We start from the raw sequence: 21,154 nt of genomic DNA, 5'->3' as shown, positions 1-21,154 counted from the left end.
TTTCCTGGTCTGAGTAAGGAAACTATGTGGAAACTTGAGAGAAAATTCAAAGGTCAAAGGACATGTGAAAATGTCTAATTTCATAAGTATTAAGTAAAAACAATTGTACCATTTCCCATCTACTGTGTAGTCAAAATATCAGATGCTAAAAAAAATTGAGTTGCCATGTTAACAAGGCTTATGTAAAACTGTCTATATTCAAGTGGTTTCTTCTTTCATAGTACAGTGTCATATGATCCAACCCACGATGTTGCTTTGGGGGCACGTTTTTAACCCCAGCACTTGGGAGGCAGGGACAAGTAGATCTCTGTAAGTTCCAGGCCAGCCTGGTCTACATATGGAGTTCCAGGGCAGCCAGGGATGTTACACAGAGAAAACCTTGTCTGGAAAAACAAAAAAGGGGATGGTGCAATATAACGTGCACAATTTGATGGTTCATAGCAGCTGGGTTGCCGGCTTTGTATAAACTCGATTACAAACAACAGTCTGGAATTTTGAGGAAGGTAGAAAACGTATACCATGTGGTAGCAATAGTATGGATTACATATGGAAAAGTGCCAAACAACAAAATGGGCAAATACGTACCAGTCCTCATTGTTCCCTGCTAGGCAAAAGGAGTGGGGCTTTAGGTGTTAAAAAAAGAAAAGTCTTCAGTGTTTCTGCTTTATCATGTTTAAGTGGAGAAAATATGACGTTTACATTTTGGTTATTGGGGATATGTGTCCCCCCTTTTTTTTTACTTTCACATAACATCAATTTAATGCAAAACTAGTAAAATAATAAATCATTTGTAGCAACGATCTCTCTTTGTGAGCCTGTGCCACCTCCTCCCCCCCACCAATCTGCTTTTCCCTTCAGGGTATCTAGGCACCATTCCACACTGGGCTGAATTGGAGGAAGTGAAGCCTAGCCAGCTTGGGTGGGTTAGTCAGGATCTCTGTGTGAAAATGGAAGAAACAGCCTTCTCAGGAGACAAGTTTTCAGTGGGAACAAAGGCTATATAAACCCTGGGGAGTAGGTAGGAGTTTTTCAGGGTGAGAGTACACCATTGGCTGGGGCCAAGGTGCTGGGAATGCTTCATCTGCATGAAGAGGAATTCCAGGTGCTAGCTGGACAGGTTAGAAGAAGAGAGGAAGTTTAACCTGAAGCCTGGCCACCAGGCTACATTACACGTACAGCTGGGACATGCAGGCCAGAGCAGAGAGGAAGCAGTCCTACTCCTGCAGGTCTCAGAATGAGATTTTGGGGGTTTGGACATGTCTCAACATCACTCTTGTGAACTGGCTCTCCCCCAGTTGTACAGCTCTCCGGCCCCACATCCCTTGACAAGTTTCAGTAAAAACAAAAACCCACAAAAGACAAGATTGTGCCTTTTCCTGAATAAGGGTCAGTCACTGGAGAAAGACCCCTTCTTAAGACAAGGAAATGCATCAGAACTGTTTCTAACTGCTTTGGGTGAGAAAAGTGAGTGTGCTTGTGGAGACCAGCAGCCAGCCCAGTGTCATATTCTTCCCTTCTCCACCTTAGCTTTTGAGACAAAATCTCCCACTGACCCTAGTGCTAAGTGACTAGTGAGATTAACAGGCCAGCAGTCTTCAGAAACCTGCCTGCCTCCCTTTCCTCAGCACTGGGGTTACAGCATAGGATCTCACCTACCTTTTACATGCCAGAGAGAAGAAATAGATGTGCTGCCGTCCAGGAGTCACACAACCTAGACACTGATTTACTGTTAGAAAGACGAGAGTGAAGAACTAGACTTGGGTTTACGAAATACAGAAAAAATTTTTCATGAAGTACATAAAAACTAACATCTTTGGGTTTTGCTGTCTCCACTGGTACATAGGGAATCCCCAGCATATATCATTTGTGACTGTTGCAGCAAAGTATCCCATAGTGAACACTACAGTAAGCGATCTGTGAAGCCTGCCTCCAAGATGGCGCCAGGGATTCTCAGTCTTCACCCGTTTGCAGTGTACTCGGCACTGACCTGTGATTGTTAGACCAACAGAATTTGCCACGTGACAGTGCAGGACCACCTCTTCTGTACCAGCTGCTCCAGTCACCATGCCTTCCATGCCACAATGGACAGCAACTCTGCAAATGCAAACCATTCCTTTTTCCCAGTTGTTTCCGACAGATATCTGGTCACAGTGGTACAGACTAACGGACACAGTGAATTCTGGCCAGCTTGTACCCTACGATGGACTGCTGTGTTGTACTCTGGTTCACTCTCATCCTTCCTCTTCCTTAACTTGCTCTTAAGTCCACAACTCTGGCATAAGTAGCCAAGCAGCCCTGTAGGGAGACCCATGTGTGACAGGACTGACTGCCGGCCATCCTGAATGCTTTTCCTCCAGTCCCAGATGTACTTGGGACAGCTACCATACCTTTTTACAGACCCCGCCCAAGGCCCACCCAGCTCTATTACTCTTCAGTTCCGGAGCCTCAGGAATGGTGAGATGACACGTTTCTTTGAAGCTGCAATATCTTTATGATATATATATAAATTCATACATATGCATTTTTATGAATGTGTTTTCACTGTTAAAATATTAAAAGGTCAATATTTATGGCCTTCTGTTTCATGATACCTCCTCTATTCAAATAGTACATATTTAAGCCAGGTTTGGTGGCTCAGATCTATAGGGCAGGTTGTTAGAAGATAAAGCAGGAAGATTGAAGATCAAAGCTAGTCTATGCTATACAGCAAGACTGTAAAGAAAGAAAAAATAAAACCCCCAAAACAAAAAAGTACCTTCTTTCATCTGAATATTTTATTTCAAGAGTTAACACTTTTTTTTTCAAAAAGTAGAAACAACTGTTATTTCCCTGAGTGTAAAGAACTAATTGTCCAATAAAAAGGCAGTTACAAAATTAAGCAATTAGAGGTACATAATTCTCCACATTTAACTGTACTCTATTACAAATGTATTCTTAAATTTGTATGTACTTTGGAACATCAACATTTCAAAGAACAAAAGGCTCACTATGGACCTGTGCCATTTAGGATTAGTCGGTTCTGTCTTTGTCGAATTCCAGGGCGATCTTCAAAGCAGTGCTGTTGAGGCCAACGGACTGCATGTTGCATATAATAGAGACAATTATTCCTCGCGGGGGGACCTTGTCGTTTATGGCCTCCGGGTCCAGTTCTTCAGGAAGGACCAGCAGGACACTGCTGGCACCCACGGCGCCCCCAGTGTGCGAGGCATAGTGCCGCTGCTTCCTGCAGGAGCCGTAGGTCTGCTTCTTTTCGACGACGCCCCACGCCATCGCGTACTGGCCCTCTTTATCCCAGGACATCTCTGTGTTGGGGACCGGGGTCCACATCATCACCATTGTTTCTGGCTTGAGATACCCAGGTAAGAGATTTTCATTAGCGTTCTTAAACAGCCCAACTTGGTAGCCGTAGAGCATTGCGTTCCCAAACTTCAGAAGGTCGCCAACGGTGGACAGAAACCCACCCCCTGCCCATTTGTAGGAGTTATCCACGTAAGGTGTGTTGACGAGACGCTTCTTCTTATTGTAAACATAAAATCTAAAATAAAGTAAGAAGGGTCGTTACAATTTTAATAGTCTATCATCATCGGCTTTACATATGACAATGAATAGGAATGTGTGCAAATAAGGTGGCGAGTATGATCCTGTAATGATCATACAACTACGAACTAGCCAAACTTCAGTATAATTCAAATGATAATGACAACTGGCTAGGTAATCTACTTAATGAACTAAAGCACAGAATCTTTTTCTGTTGGCATGCTTTACCAAACTGAGCATATCTAACGCTTTTTTTCCTTTTTTTCCTATCTAACTTTTAATACTTGCAACAATTCACTGATTAATACTACATATTTGCCCCATGCATCAGGTTAATATTTATATTGGGTAGATATTCCTAGTTCTTGGACTTAGTGGAGGATCGCGTGCCAAAAATGAGTTTTGTAGCATATTAGGGTGTTTAGAAATAAGACTGGATAAGTAGCGTTCAAATGCCATGTATGATGATGTAACATGGTAATTCGTGTAGACTGTGGGAGAGGCTAGGTCCAGCAAAGTTCAGTTAGAATCCCAATTCTCACCTTATGCTATGATCACCTTGGTAAACATCTATTTATATAGTTATTACTGTATGTCAGGTCATTTTAATAAGTGTAAGATACGGATTCACTTGTTGGAGAATCTTTGGAGGTAGGTGCTATTGTAAATATTTTGGCTTGGCAGTAGCAGAGCTGATTTAGAACAGGCTGTGCTTCCACTTTAGACTCTGACTTTGTGACTGGGGTTAACAGTCCTTCCATGCAGAGTCCAGGTCATGTGTATGAAGTACTTTGCGTATTTCCGATGGGCGCTTAAGAAATAAAGGTTCAGCTTAAGAAACAGCTGTAGCTTACCTATGTGTGTAACAACTACGATGCCTCTCTCACAGCCAGGTGCTGTTCTGATGCAGAGTGAAGGGGGGACAGGCCCCAGCTCTAGGCCTCTGTGGTCTCTGAGGAGGCCCCAGGGCGTTAGGTAAAAGCAGTGAAACCACAAATCAGAACACAAGACAAATCCTTCCTCATGGAAGGCCCTCCTTCATGTCCACACTGCAGCTGTGCTCTCCGGCTGTGAGTCTGCTCACTGCTTACCTCAGCCTCAATCTCATCCTGACATCCAGAACTCAGAAACTCCTTCCTGTCACAATCAGTTGCTCCCCAACTCTCCAACATGGAACATTGCTGCCCTTCCTCTGTCCTCCACCAACTCTCTGACCTTCTCCTGAGCTCTCAGTCCTTGGATTCTTCCTGATTCTTCCTGCTTTTCCTGCTCTAACCATGGCATCAGTTATTTCAGCCATGCTGGCTATGGTTTCAGTAAAATTTTGTCTCATTCCTTGTAGTACTACATCAGTACCAAATCCCCTTCCCTTTGGTCTCTATTAACCAGGCAAAGTAGAAAGCCACATAGCCAAGCTCAATGGCATCACTATGCTCTGGCTACAGGACACCAGTGCTGGTTGGTTGGTTCAGTCTAGGGATACACCCCCGGGCCTGGCACACAGTTGGTGGCACTCTACCACTGAGCCACATCTCCAGCCCTTGGCAGTGTTAAAGCTTCCTCTCCTGCTTATTCCCAGGTACATCTGTAACAGTTACCCTCAGTCTCTTCCACGTTCCACATTCTACCCACACTGGCTCTAAGAAGAACATCACCACACAAAGGGAGCCAGAATTCATCTACCAATGATATTTCCTCCATCATCATTCATTTGTCTGTAGTTACTTAAGACATTTCTTGCAGTTTTTAAAAAGCTTAATTCTACTGTGTGTATCTTTTTGTGTTTCAGGGTTTTGTTGTTTGTTTGTTTTTTGAGGCAGCGTCTACTATGTAACCCAGGTTGGTCTCCAACTCATAATTCTCCTGCCTCAGCCTGCCAAATGGGATTACAGATGTTTGCCATTACACCTAGCTCCACCCCTGCACCTGTGGGTTGCCTTGTTTTGCCCTTAAAACTTGACTTTACAGGTTACACTTTTCACACTATTCTCTCTCCTGGAAATCCACAGTCCAGTCAGAAGCCACAGGTTATGCCTCCTCTGGCTTATACCCAGCCCAGAGCCTCTGATGTTTACCAGAGCCATGGGAATAAAATCCACACTTCCTTCCATGACCTCTAACAGAACCAGTGGTCTTCAACAGATTCTTCCTAAATGTACTGTGAAGTAAGGAAAAGTCCCACCTATGATGAATTCTTCCAAACCCTGCCAGACCATCAACTATTCCATCAGATATTTACTAGACAGTGTATTTACAATTTGCTGAGGCTACAGCCCTTGGAGACTTTTATTAAAAGGAGCTTTTGCTTCATTAGGTCTCGGGAGGGACCTCAGATCCCAATTTCTTACAAGCCTCCAGATAGTGCTAATTTTGCTGGACCTGGATCACGTCTTGAGAAACAGGTTACAGACTGACCAGAAAGACTGACCTGAGAAACCTAAACAGTACTGTACCAGCATGACTGAGGCCATCTCAAGGAGCAAGGTGGTTCGGTTTGGCGGAAGGAGGGGCTTGAGAGTGGAAGCAGCAGGAGGAAAGGCTGGAGGAGTGGACACAGGACGGGATAGATCATGAAGGACTTTCTATGTGGAGTTAAGAACTCTGGCTCCCGCAGCCTACTTTACAAAAATGCTCAAGTTTCTTGCAGAAAGAAGAAAAAAATTATTCTATCTATCATTTCCAACAGCCGGTCTCTTGTCTGCTCTTGAAGAGGACCTGGGTTTGATTCTCAGCACCCACATGGTGCTCACGTTGTCTGTGACTCATTTCAGGAGCTCTCTTGCCCTCAATGGCCACCAGCCATGCATGCAGTACACATGCACGGATGTAGGCCGAGTACCTATCACATAATCATAAAAACAAATAATCATCTCTCAGTCCTTTAGGACAGAAAACAAATCAGCTTTTTATGAAAATAATTTTGTGCCGGGAGTGGTGGTGCACACCTTTAATCCCAGCACTCAGGGAGGCAGAGGCAGGCAGATTGCTGTTTGAGGCCAGCCTGGTCTACAAAGCGAGTCCAGGACAGCCAAGGCTACACATAGAAACCCTGTGTCTGCGTGGGGGAAAAGGAAAGAAAAGGATTTTGTTCAGATGAACTGTAAGCAGAACTATTTTCAATTTTTAGGGACTTTCTTCTTTAAACTGGAACACACAAATTTTTGAGAAAGTTACTAGTGCTTTGTGGTAACTGAATAACTAACGGGGTGATAACAGATGACAATGCCTCCTCGTAGAATTCTCCAATTTTGCAAAAGAGCAGCATCGTATAACTACAGGAATGCACAACTACAAATTTAGAAATTCAAATATTTCATTTAAAAAACACCTCATAATGCTTTTCAAAGCACTTACATTTTACTCATTTTTCTATTAGTGTGAGAGGCTTAGAAACTAGCTAAATTTTTAAAATGTATATTATCTGGATCTGGGGCTGTGCTTCATGGCAAAGCACTTGCCTGGCACTGGTGAGACACTGGGTTCCATCCGCATGACAGCAAAATACAACATCATGCAGCACAGACTGCAACTGTAAAAAGCAGCCGCACCTAACACTTGCATCAGCATTCCGAGTGACGGGCCCTGTCCGACACTGCTAAGGGTCATGCTGCGCTCTTACGGCTTTGGCTTTCAGAGTCAGCACCACGCTGAGTCTGGAAAATTGAAATCAAGAACCACAACAGTGCCGGTCTTGACAGCCCCTCCCCAAGCCAGAACCAGATCAGGAGCTGCCTGGACTTCCCCTGCTGCTGACGAGGCAGCAGCTACAAAAGGGGCGAAGTCTTTGCGTGCACGTGGCAGCAGCCTACGCACAGGCCACACCCTGGGCCTCAGGCATGACTTCCGGGCGGAAGACATATTTCCTGGGAAGCTCTGACCTGGTTCTATCTGGGAAGCTTTGGCCCCTATCATTATATCTGAGTACTGAAGGGGGATTTTGATGTGAATAGTGATAAAAACTCAGTGAATATTTGAAAACCAAAACCAAAAACATCTGCATTTAAACTGAGCCTGCTAGTTTGTCAGCTAAACAAGAACAACACTTAGTTCTAAAAGACACAGGAAACAAACAGAAGGTAAGGCCATATCTGTAGTATCAAAATAGACTCCTTTAACTTGTTTTGGGCCGTGAGTTTAGGAAACCAGAGGGTTTGCGCTTGTTTCAAGAGTACTGCATGCCAACGCAGCCCCCAACACTAAATACTGTGCCAACAGAACATACATACGAACAAGACCTAGTAAGCAATGGACCAACAAACTGAGTTCCTTTCCGAGGCAAAAGCGTTCACTCTGTTCTTATGGGTGTTGGCTTCGACTTCTGTCATTTACTATATGGACCAAGTGTATATGCTCTACAGAATCAGCATCGTCTATCACCTACACAGGATCCCTTTCCTATTCTTGCAGCTAGGAAAGCCTCAGGACAATAATGGAGCCAGCTAAGCATGAATTCCATCCCTCTCTTCCTTACCGAAAAATAATAAAACGCTTGAAGAAATACTTTAAACAGATGATGAACCTTAAGTATCACTATTTTTTTTCTGTTTGACAGAGTCTCTATGTAGCCCAGGCTTTAGCCTTACCAAGAGAGGTTGTGTATCATCATGTTCTGCCTCAATGGTGATATGTTAAACACACACAAACACACACACACACACACACACACACACACACAGAGAGAGAGAGAGAGAGAGAGAGATGACAAAGGAGACACAAATCCACTCAATAGCTGTAAAAAGCATTGGTCAGGGCATTATAACAAATGCACCAACAGAAAGAAAATATGGTTACTAAGTTTTACTTAAAGCTTTTCTGGGTACATATTTTGTGGGGTTTTTGTTGTTTGTTTGTTTTGGAGAAGGGTCTCACTATGTAGCTCTGGCTGTCCTGGAACCCACTATGTAGTCCAGGCTGGTTTTGATGTCACAGAGATTTGCCTGCCTCTCTCCCTAGTGTTTGGATTAAAGGCATATGCCACTACTCCTGGCCTGGGTATATATTTTTTAAAAGATTACCTTTTCTTACCCCTCCCCCCCAAAAAAAATCTAGTGTCTTTAATCTTTAAAAAAATATTATAAGCAGCCTGTCATGGTAGCACACGCCTTTGATCCCAGAACTTGGGAAACAGAGACAGACTGATCTCTTTGACTTCGAGGCTAGCCTGGTCTACATAGTGAATTCTAGGACAATGAGGGCTACACAGAGAGACTCTCTGTCTCAAAAAAAACAAACAAACACAGCAAAAAAAAAAACAAAACAAAACAAAACAAAATGGAACAAACCTGAAATACAAAAAAGGAATCACAGTTGAGCTTAGAGGCCTAAATAGAGACGCCATCAAATCAAACAAAAAGAAAGTAGAGGCAATATTTTTTAGTGTCCTGTTTTTGTTTGTTTGTTTGAAACAAAGTCTCTGGTAGCCCAGCTGATCCCAGACTTTTTATGTCTAAGGTGTGGTGGGTTTAAAGGCTGTGCTGGCATGTCTGGTTTCATGAGGAGCTGAGGCATGTACACCCAAGGCTTCATGCATGCTAGGCAAGCACTCTAATGACTGAGCTACCCGTCGCTAGTGTCTTCTTTTATATCAGCAGCATGTTTAACTAAAATGAACCAACTACCACTTTCAGAAGGGATCATTAGGTCCTATCAAAAGCCAAGCAAATCAGGGCTGGAGAGATGGCTCAGCAGTAACAGCACATACTGCTCTTACAAAGGGCCAGAGTTCAGTCACCAGCATGCATGTCCGGAAGCTCAAAACCTCTTGTATCTCCAGCCCCAGGGATCTGCAGCTCCTGTGCCTCCATTGGCACCTGACTAACATGAACAAAGCAATACCCAATCATATACACACATAATTTTTATAAATAAAATAAAATCTTTTTTAAAAGTCCAAACAAATAAGCAAACATACCTTTTACTTCTGAACTGAAAGGACACTTCTAGTAAATTAAAAATCCATTGTAGCTTTTCAAAGATTGAGAGCTAAAATGAAACTAACTCACCATCACATGCTATATTTTGATTTTTTCTAGTATGAAATAGTAAATGATAGCTCTTCTATAGTCTGTACAATTACAGAGCCTTAATGTTAAGATTAGGAGCAGGCGTGGGCTAGGGAGATAGCTCAGCCCACTGCATTAGAGGGCTTGCTGTGCAGGCACAAGGACCCGAGTTAGAATGCTCACTACCCATGTCAAAGTGACCTGCCCACAGCGGCCTGCAACTCCAGTGAAGGCCGGGGCCGGAGGCAGGTCCAGGAGCTCGGCAGGCTGAGGTTCCGAAAGAGAGCCTATCTCAAGGGAGTAAGGTCGAGAGAGGTGGAAGAAGATCCCCGAGTCTCTGGCTTCTGCACGCACACTTATGGGCTTTCACACACCACACACCACACATACACACATACACACACACACACATACATACACACACACACACACATACATACACACACACACATGCACACACAGTTTTAAAAGCCAAGCTCAGCCAGTACACACAATGTACTTCTCCCCCTACAAACAGACCTAGATACTCATTTTCAATTAGATCTAAGTCAAAATAAGTTCACACAAGTATGCTGTTGGCACTATATAATCTTTCTTTGGATTTAACTGACAAACCTTGGCATTTATATTTCTCCTTTTTTTTTTTAGGTTTCTCAGTAGAGCATGAGGCTAGCCCTACAGAAAACACTCAGTTGAGGTTATCCCAAACCCTGAGAGTCTCAAGTGCTTAAGAACCATAGGCCTTTTTTTTTTTTTAATTAAAATTATTCCCTGCTGTTAACCTAGTTTCTTGTGTGTCTTCTAGGCCACAGACTGACTTGAAATGCATATTTAATTTTTTAAAATAAGACAGTAACTTAAAACAATAATTTAGTTAGCTGGGTGTGGTGGCACACACCTATAATCCCAGCACTTGGGGAAGCAGAGGCAGGTGGATAGTTGTGAGTTCAAGGACAGCCTGGGTCTACAAAGCAGTCCAGGATAACCAAGGCTACACAGAGAAACCCTGTCTTGAAAAACAAAACAAACAAAAACAAAACAAAACAAAATTTAGCAAAAACAATATATGATTAAACCAAACTAATGTGGAGATGGTAAAACGAAGCTTAAAAATTCCCAAAGTGCCACAATTTTATCTTTTTCTTTTGAAAGTGTCAATAAGGCCCTTTAAAGAAATATGCAAGAAAAATTAACAATTGAATTATTCAATGTAGCCAGGTGGTGGTAGTCCATGTCTTTAATTCCAGCATTCAGGAATCGGAGGCAAGCAGATCTTAGTGAATTCAAGGCCAGCCTGGTCTACAGAGTGAGTTCTAGGACATAGAGAAAGCTGTTCAAAAAACTTTAAAAAAAATTTCAACGCACTATATTTCTATTACATCAAATATTTATACAACAGAAACAACTGGAAAACTCATACTAGTTGCTGCCAAAATTCTCTTGCAAAACTGCCTTTACAAGCAAAAAGCTGGGCATGGTGGCGCACACCTATGAGCCTAGCACTCTGGGAAGCAGAGGCAGGCAAAATCTCTGTGAGTTAAAGGCCAGCCTGCTCTTCAAAGTAAGTCCAAGACAGCCAAGCTACACAGAGAAACCCTGTCTCAAAAAACCAAACCAAACCAAACCAAAGTTTACTCTCAAAAATTAGATTAAAATTTTTAGTTGGTCATATTTCAACAAGTGTCTTTTTATTTTTAAAAACTGAACCCATAGTTAAGAGCACATTCCTCATTCTAACCCAATGAACACACATACATAAGCACCTTAATTTTCATTATTAACATATAGAATATCAACTATAGCCCTGATTAAAAATGTGCAAGTATTAGATGCTTTTGATCCCAGCACTCAAAAGGTTGAGATAGGAGGATTTTCAGATCATGGCCAGTCTGGACTACATAATAAAATCCAAAAATAAAAATATACACATATAGGGAGCTGGAGAGATGGCTCAGCAGCGAATAGCACTTACAGAAGAAATTATTTCAGTTCCCAGCACCCAAATTAGGAGGCTCACAACTGCATATAACTCTAGTTCCAAGGGATCTGACACCTTCTTCTAGCCTCCATGAGCACATGCACACACATTTCACATCAATTCATGCAAGCACACACACATACACATAAATAATTATATACTATAGATATATGCAATCTAATAACCATTTGCCCATATAATGGTAATGACAGATTATAACTCATTTATCAAAATCACCTACAAATGCATGCTAGTGTGAATAAACATACAGATAACAAGAGAGAAAAATATTTTCTTCTAATAGAATTCCAACCAATAAATGTGAAAAGCAAAGAAGGGCTGGAGTACCCATTTGCAGCTCGTAACTCCAGTTTTAGGTATCCAATGCCCTCTTCTGGCATCTTGTGTCAACTGCACACTCTACACATACCTACACACAGATACACATAAATAAAATACAAAATGAATCTTTAAAAAAAAGAAAAGAGAAACCTGGCACTACCTTAAGAAAGCCACCAAAACACTGTTAGCACTAACTGAACAAGTTTACAGCTGCAACTTCTGAGACACAGGACAAATAAATGAAGAGTAGGACACTGGACAGTCCTTGGGCCAGAGACATGTGCACATGGGCTGTGTGAGTGTCTGTCACAAAGGATATTACTGGAACAACTGGGAAAATTGGGAAAAAGTCTTAACTGGAATAAAGATTTGATTAAACCACTGTATAATATCTTCATTTGTAGAAGATGCACATTTAAGCATTTTTTAATAAAAAATGCTATCTCTGCAACTTATTTCCAAATGGTTCAGGAAATACCAACATACAAACAGATAACATAAATATAGAATAAAGATATAAATAAATATAGAATAAATAAATAAATATATGTGGGGAATCTGGGTGACAGGTCTATGTAAATTTCTTATACTATTGCAACTTTTTCTAAGTATGAGTTACTTCAAAATAAATTTAAAGTAATGAAAAAATAATAGGTAAACATAACATTAACAATAAGAAAAGATGTTTAAAGACCAAATTGTCTATGTATATGATAGCTAGAGATTTGGCTTAGTTACTTAGGTGCTTCAACCATGGCTGTTTCTTTCTTTACTCTTTCCCCTGTGTGATAGCCTCATTCTAGCTTGGCACTCACTCTGTAGCCTTGATTGGTCTTGGAATCACAGTGATGCCTGTGCCTCATCCTCCTGGTGCTGGGATTACAGGTGTGAGGCACCATGCTTGACTTGGTGAGCATCTTGGGGCACTACAGACATCTTTATTTCTTTCACTTTACTCACAAAAAACAGACATGTAGAAAAGCTCCAAAACTGTGGCAAGCTGATGTTGAAATGGAAACAGGAACATCTGATTTTTAAATTGACAGCACAATGTTACGATGCGACACAGCTGGACACGGCAGGCGTCTGTTTACCTTGCTCTGTTGTAAATCACTGGCTCGTTTTCTTCCTGTACAGTTGTCAGCATGTCCAAGTCATGGAAAATTTTCTGCATATAGTCCAAATACTTATATCCTGAAGCTCTCTCTACTATGGCTGCCAGCAGGGTGTAGCCAAACGTTGAATACAAAAACTGACTACCTTGAGACATCATTGCATGGGGAGAGGGGGAGAAAATGCTTGATTATTATTCAAACATATGCAAAATATATTTCCACTGAAAACAGTCAAACTTTTAAAGCTTTACTATTTTACTTCAACATCTGAAAATAGGTTCCGGGTAATGTGCCAACACATTGGTTAACTGTGTAATGTCCATGCTTAGTTCAGCCTCCTAAGTATCGGGCCAGCTCCAGGACAGAACACAATGATCAACACGGCACTGCAGACTTGTATGAATCTGCTCTTTTATCTGAAAATGAACTAAGTAAATAAATGCCACCTCAAAACAAAATTCTTCAAATTGGCAATGAAATAGAAAGGTGGAAAAAGAGCCAAATGACTTCTCCATCAACTGTCTTTTTGAGGGGTGGGGGTGGGGGGCTGGAGTATGAATGAACCTTAAACAGGCTGTGGCCAGTACAACAAAAGCTAAAACTCCTGGAAGAGAAGAGCAATGGCATGTGTAGAGATATACACAGACTCTCTTGGGCTTCTTTTTATGGATAGAAGACAGAACAATTCTATCATACAATTTGGAATATTGAAAGGGCAGAGCAGAGTTGCTGAGTCACTGGGCTGTCAAGCTTTATGTAGAGCTTTAGGGTTCATCAGGGCTCAGAGCTGCTACTCCTCCAAAAAGTGCACCTAAAGGCATCTTCCTTTTGGCTATCCAGTGCCCCGAAGTTGTGAATGCCAGGGGGAGGATGCCCTGAGTCACAGGTTGCCCTTGAATTCAGATTGCCCTGATGAAAGCTTTAGTGGCCATCTGCATAGCAACACACAGCTAGCCTTTGGTCAAATGTCTTGTTCTCTTCATTACATCCTACTGTTTAAGATATTACAAGTCCCAGGAGTTACAGAGAAGTGTGTATATGTATGTGTGTGCGTGCGTGCGTGCGTGCGTGCGTGTGTATGGCCCTGGCTGGCCTGGAATTCACTTTGTAGACTAGGCTGGCCTTGAACTCAGAGATCCACTTGCCTCTGCTTTCTGACTGCTGGGGTCAGAGGTGTGTGCCATTATTACCCAGCTATGCTGCCCGGCTATGAGTTATTTTAATAAAATGTATGTAGGCATAAAAACTTTGTTTCAAATAGATACTTAAATATAAATATACATACACATATGGTTCACTTTGGATTTTTAATTCTTAAGATTTTACGATCTATACTAAAAATGAGTAGAAATTTTATTTTTAAATACAAAATCCATAATTATATTTTCATTGTTAGTTTTAGTTTCATCTACAATAATGTTGATTCACAGTATAATCCTTTATATATATTAAATTTATATATATGGGAAGGGGAGTAAATACTGAGATTCCCAGGAGGAGCTGGAGTCACGGGTAGCTATGAGCCACCAGACATGGGCGCTGAGAACTGCTTGCTCTTAAGCACTGAGTTACCTCTCCAGTCCTATGAATGACTTTCAAAATAAAATCATCAATATATGGTAAATTTAAAAAATATATAAATAAAGCTAAAGGCAAGCATAGTGCTACCCATCTATAATCCCAGCACTTGGGAAACTGAGGCGGGAGGATCACAGTTGAGGCCAGCCTGGGCCACACAGGTGAGCCGCTGTCTCAAAGAAAAAACAATTATTTTCGTAGATTAGCTTTTGGAGGGTAAGTTGACTAACACTGGCTTCCTAAGGGACAAACAGGCTGCTGACCCTTTACATGCCAACCACGAACAGATGCAACAGCAGCGCCTTTGCCTCTCCGCTGGCGCCAGGCTTTGCCTGGAGAACTATTATTCCATCACTCTCCACAGTTCCCATGAATATCTAGGTACTGGAATCTCCCATGGCCAGGTAGCCTTCCATGACGCTAAAGCTGTTACAGAAGACGGCTCAGGCAGGAAAGTGCTCGTAAAACAAGCAGGAGGGCCTGAGTTCGATCCCTAGAAGCCACATAAGAAAGTCAGGGTGATGGCACTTGCAATCCTAGCTCTAGGAGGGAGGCAAGATGGCTCAGCAGGTCAAGGAGCTGCTGCCACACCTGATGCCCTGAATTCAATCCCTGGGACACTCACATGGTGGAAGGAGAACTGACTCTTGAAAGTTGTCTTCTGACCTTCACACACATCACAATAAATGAATAAAATGTAAAAAAACAAAAGCAAGGTGAACTCTTCCTGAGGGATGACATCCTCTGGCCTCCACAGGCATGTGCATACACATATGTGGCACACACACGCACACACACACACGCACGCACACAGGCACATACAATGCAGGTGCTATGCGAGCACATTACAATCATTAACCTCACTGAAAGCAGTCAGAATAACTACATCTTGGATTTTCTGAAAAAAAAAAAAAAAAAAAAAAAAAAAAAGAAACTTCAACAGTAACAACCGTGTTAGGAGAGGGAGTCAGCACTCACCAGGTTTAAAGAATAAAGGGTCATTTTTAAATAACCTCAGGGATTCAATTGAATTTTCAAATTTTTCTTTCAAATACAATTCGCCTTGTTCAAAATCATTCTTCTTCTTGCCAGGCTTTGCGTTCCGGCATCTGGTTTCGCTCTCCTGCTCGGCTTTCGCTTTGGTCGAGTCACTCTTTTCGTTACTTTTGCCTGCCTTTTCTTTCAGTTCTTTCTCTTGGTCAGGTGTCATTATGCCTTTCATCATCTTCAGGGCTTTATAAGCTTTCTCTTCTTTCACTTTTTTCATGTCCTTTTCATAATGACGAATTCCACTCAAGTGGGAAATGAGTAATCTTGTTGTGACAGAAACCTAACAACAAAACCCAAAAACCATAAACATTCAGTTACAGTGGTAAACTGTACAACAACAAGCCAACAACAGCCTTGGAACAGAAGACTCATGGTCTCCACTCAGAACTGCTGCTGGGAAAATGCCTCTAAACTACAGAAAAGTAGCCAATAGATTATCATCTAGATTGAAAAAAGAAATATATGAAACAAAACAGAAACCAAAGGATTCTATTGAATATTTAGACTATAATTCCAGTATAAGCAATGTAACATGACTGAGAGTGCCACTACCTTTTCCCCCTCGTATTCTTTCTCTGGGAACTCAGGAACGTAGTGCTGCACCGGGAGGTCCAGGTCCAGCTTCCCTGCTTCCCAGAGTTTGGCCAGAGCCACCATGGTGAGGCTTTTGCTGATGCTTGCGATTCTCATGACCGTTTCTGGCTTGCAGGGAACTCGGTTCTCCACATCTGCGTAGCCTAAACCTTCAAGGGAAATAGAGCTAAAGTCTGACACTGCAATCGTATCAGTTAAAACACACCGCGTATCACTCTTAGGAGATATTTAACTGGACCGGAGGGTGGGAGTCTCACCAATGCTGACAATGGTAAGCCTAATGATTTAAGTTTATAGCTGAACCGAGTTTCACCTGGTACTCAACAATTTCCCATCTAATGTTTTCAGATGTTATTAATTTTTCTTAGCTTAACAACGTGATGATTATACTTCTTTTCATGTTTTTGTTTTTCAGGTAGGGGCTTGTTGCATGGCTCAGATTGGCCTTGAACTCAAGATACTCCTGCTTCTGTCTGGAATTAGAGGTGATGTGATGGTTATCTTTGGTCATCAACTTGACTACTTCTGGAATTAACTAAAAACCCAAAATAGAGGAAACACCTGTTATGGATTTCTGTCCAATTTGAAGCGGGAAGATCTACTTCTAATCCAGATCTCTGAGGTAGGAAGACATTACTTCAAGGTCTAATCTGGGCCAAACCTTCTGCTGGAACCCTATACAAGGACATGCAAGAAGGAAACTTTGGCCAGGCATGTGGTGCACATCTGTAATCCCAGCACTCCAGGAGGCAGAGGCAGGCAAATCACTGTGAGTTTGAGGCCAGCCTGGTCTACAGAGTGAGTCCAGGACATCCAACGCTACACAGGAAAAAAAAAAGAAAAAAAAAAAAGAAAAAGAAAAAAGGAAGCTTTTGCTCTTTGCCTTGCTAGCAAGTCTATTCCTTCACCAGCATTAGAGCTACTTCTTTGGGAGCATATACTGAAGTCCAGCTGAAACTCTCAGCCTCATGGACTAAGCAACTCCTAGATTCTTGGACTTTCCATTCATGGCCAGCCATTGTTGAAGTATCCGGACTACAGTGTATAAGTCGTTCTAATAAATCCACTTTCTATCTAAACAGAGCTCTGTTACTCTTAGAGAAATTTGACTAATATAGATTTTGGTACCAGAAGTGGGGCGACACATGTCACAGTCAGACCTGTGGAATCATGTTTGCTAGTCCACATCTTAAATAATTTACGTCCTTTAAAGCAAACATCACCATTCTTCACAATTCCTCATATTGAAGTTTTCTCCATTTTTGAATATCTCAATGAATTCTTTAAAATAGCCAGAAAATAAAATGAATGGGAAAACCAGAGGAAAAACAATACACTGATCTTTTTAAAAAGCTTCTTCTAGTAAAAAAAAAAGTTTGGTTTCTATCTTCTGTACAGGGTGAAAGCGTGCAAAGTAGATGTAAGAAATATGGTAAATGTGAAAATGTTTGTATAAAGCTCCCACTTAGGAAGCTGGCACTTATTAAATTCTTTTTACTACATTTATTCTCTCTCTCTACCTTTTCCTAATCTTCTCTGGTATGTATGTATGCACACGTATGTGCATGTGTGGGTGCGTGCAAGTGTGTACATGCACGTCCCGAATCCAGAGGACAACTTGCAAAAGTCAATTCTCTCCTTCTGTAATCTTGGTAACTGAGACTGAACTCTGGTTGTAAAGTTTAGCCTCTGTGGCATGCACAGGGCACACAGATGTACATGCAGGTAAAACGCTCATACAATAAGATGTATGGTCATAGAGGCTAGAAGTGAATATCAGATCCTCTGGAACTGGAATTACAGACAGTTAAACACCACCATGGGGGACCCAAACCCAGATGCTCTGCAAGAACAGCAAATGTTCTTAACCACCGAGCCATCTCTCTAACCCGCTCGCTATGCTTTTTGAGTGAGGATCTTGCTTATGTACCACAGGTTGGCCTCCAACTCAAACTTCCTGCCTCAGCTCTTCAGTGCTGAGTTATAAGCATATGCTACCATGGCTGGCTTATTAAGATTTTTCACAAATTAGCTATATTGATTAGAACACTCAACGGTCGTATAATTTTTCAAAACCCCACCGCTTCTGGCAAAGTCTTCTAAAACTACTTCTTTCCTTAAATAATGCCTGAAATATCATTTATTCAAATCCTGGGTCATGAAGTGCAGCATTTTGTCCACAATAGAGACGTTATATTAAGAAACAGTGCTTTGATAAACTAATCATTAAACCGGTAGAAAAGGCTATCTCCAAGCCTCTAACTTTGGGGGTGGGGTGGGGCTCAGGGTCTCACGGAGCTCAGGCTGGCCTGAAACACACTATGTGACCTTGAATTTCTGATTCTTCCACCTCCTGAGCACTGGGATCACAGGTCCATACCACTTTGGTTTAAGGGGTACAAGGAAACACACCCAGAACTTATACCCTATAGAAGGCACAGACCCAGCTACATCCGGAACCACTGCAAGCTTTTTATTGTTAAACAAAGAAACAAACAACACTTTGCCTAGTAAAAATAATAATAGACTGTAATTTATTAAGGACAAGGGATATTGTTTGTCCCTAGTACTTGGTATAGTGCCTTTTACAGAAACGGGGAATAAAAAAAAATCACTGAATTAAAGAATAAAAATATGCAGAAACTGACATTTTAGTTACTCATAAGTATTATTTAATATGTGATAGTGGGTATTTAATGGAATGTCCTACATTCCATTTTCAGACCAATAAATGCACTAGGGGAAGCAGAGGCACGCAAATCTCTGTGTGTTCGAGGCCAGCCTGGTCTACAAAGCAAGTCCAGGACACCCAAGGCTACACAGAGAACCCACCTCTTCGAAAAACAAACAACAAAAGAAAGAGTAAACTGGGAGAAGAGACAAAATCACTTTGAACACATCCATTTACTTGAGTCGCATTTTAATTATTTACTCACTTCTGGATTTGAATCCAGGCCCTCTCACATGTAGGTTTAAGCAATCGATTTCCACTGAGCTATCCTCCTAGCCCAGTGAGTTACATTTTTAACCTTTTCAGTGATAGATAAAAAACAGCCCGATTGTTCTACAGATACATTGTCTCCACAATACGTGCCACTTTTTCGCAACTTCAGCCGGTAAAAAAAAAAAAAAAAAAAAAAATCAGTATTTTATATCACCAAGGAACAAAATGAGCCACTAAATAAGACTCGCTCCACCCACCTTCTGACCAGACTTCTTTTCCATCTACAGAAACTCCAACCACTATGCCAGGGGCGCCAACCTCATCCTAGGGGAAAAGAAAAGGATCAGAAAGAGGAACCTGTGTACACAGGGAGGCGCTCTCAGGCTGGGCCTCCCGACCCCGCCCTCCACGAGGCCCCGCCCCTCCAGACCCCGCCCCTCCGCGGCCCCGCCCCCCAGGGGCCGGGATTCCGCTCGGCGGGTCGGTGCCCGCCGAGGGTGCGCTGCGCTGCCTCTCCACAGGGGAAGGGGCGGTCCCCTCCGCGGCCGTGACCTCAGCTGCTGCTTGAGCAACCCCGAGAGCGTCAGCCCGCGGCCCGTCAGTCGGGAAAAGGGAAGTCTTTCTTCGGAAGCCGCCGCCCCGGCTGGGCCCGCACCTTGATCCGGTGCAGAAGATCGCGGCTGCTCTCGATGGCTCTGGAGAAGCCCCTGGCGGCGGGCGGCGCAGGCGTGTGCGGGCTCCCGAGGCGCGGGGCCTGCTCGTGCGGCGGCTCGGTGGCGCCCGCCGCCTCGGGGTCCGCGGGGGACTGGGCGGGGACGGCGCCCCGCAGCTCGACCGCCAGCTTCGCCCCGAGCGCCAGCCCCAGCCCGAGCCCCAGGCCCCCAGCCCAGCCGAGGCCCAGCGCGGGCAGGCCGGGCCTCCCGTGCGCCCCGCGCCGCCCCCTGCCCCAGGCTGGGCCCGCGGCGGCCGCAGCCCGAGCTGTCACGCTGGACAGGAGCCGGTACATGTCCCCTCCGCGGAGCCGGCCGGCTGCCTTCTAGCTCGTACTAGCCCGGCCCGCGGCGGGCGGGGCGAGGGGCGGAGCCGCACGGGGCCGCGCGGTCGAGGCCCGACGGCGGAGCGACGAGCGCATCGAGCGCCCTGCGCCCTGGTCCAGGCCCATTTAGACATCTGGCTCCTGATCCTCATTGGTTCCTCCCCTCCCTGTCTTGATTTCTTCTCCCTTTCTCTTTCTTATCTTTCTGCCTTCTTTTATCTTCTCTGTTTCCTCCCTACCTTCTTCCTTTCTCTCTTCCATCTCGTATCCCCCATTTCTCCCAGTACCCTCTCCTCTCTTCCTCCTTCCCACTTTGTTCTCTCTCTCTCCCGCAAGCCCCTTTCTTTTCCTTTTTTTCTTCTCCTCGCTCTCCTTTTCCTTGCCTCTTCCCTCCCTCAACACCCGTGACATCCCTAGACAAGTTTCCTGTCCGTGTCGCATCAACACCCACTTGCCACTTTAGGCACACCTTAACAACGCTCACCCCCGTGCAGCACTGAAGTGTGCAGTGGTTAAAGCAGTTGCCATGCAAACACGAGGACTGGAGTTCAAATCCCCAGTATCCAGGTGACAGTGCCCAGTGGGCGTGGTGCCTGCCTGTGACTGGCGGGTCTGGGTTTGATGGAGAAACCCAGCTTTAACCCAAAATTAGAAGAGCAATTAAGATGATTCCCAACACAATCTGGGGCTTCAAATGCAAATGCAAACATGCGTGTACACACGCACACACATGAAAATGGAAAAAAGAAAAAAAAAAAACAAAAACCAGGTGGATTCTTGTTCTTTTAGGGGAATTTTATACCTTGACTCATTTTCCTGCCCGGTGATAGTCACGCTGGCAAACACAGTGCTTATTCTGTGTACTGTGCACAGTTCTGAGCACTTGCCACATCCTAACCGCTCTGGAGGTTGCTGTGGTTGTCGTGTTGTCTTTGCCATCACACACAGAAGAGTAAAGGGTGGCTGAGGGATGTGTCT

The 21,154-nt window shown here is 43.3% G+C and overlaps 1 protein-coding gene across 2 annotated transcripts; it reads right to left on the bottom strand.

Moving 5' to 3' along the window:
- Positions 1–2,752: 2,752 nt before the first annotated feature.
- On the bottom strand, positions 2,753–20,192 carry Lactb (lactamase beta). 2 transcript variants are annotated; one of them, XM_021638327.2, is made up of 6 exons: positions 19,796–20,186; positions 19,398–19,464; positions 16,155–16,345; positions 15,531–15,882; positions 12,954–13,119; positions 2,753–3,535 (listed from the first exon to the last, which is right to left on the bottom strand). In XM_021638327.2, the coding sequence occupies exons 1-6, from the start codon at positions 20,144–20,146 to the stop codon at positions 3,010–3,012; spliced, it is 1,653 nt and encodes a 550-aa protein (XP_021494002.1). In that variant the 5' UTR covers positions 20,147–20,186; the 3' UTR covers positions 2,753–3,009. The 2 variants fall into 2 exon arrangements, with proteins under 2 accessions (XP_021494002.1, XP_021494003.1); XM_021638328.2 differs by lacking the exon at positions 12,954–13,119 and having other exon boundaries at positions 19,796–20,192.
- Between the last annotated feature and the right edge of the window lie 962 nt (positions 20,193–21,154).

This window comes from Meriones unguiculatus, chromosome 6 (assembly GCF_030254825.1).
Source record: "Meriones unguiculatus strain TT.TT164.6M chromosome 6, Bangor_MerUng_6.1, whole genome shotgun sequence".
NCBI classification, from domain to species: Eukaryota; Metazoa; Chordata; class Mammalia; order Rodentia; family Muridae; genus Meriones; species Meriones unguiculatus.
This window is presented reverse-complemented; position numbering and strand designations above follow the sequence as displayed.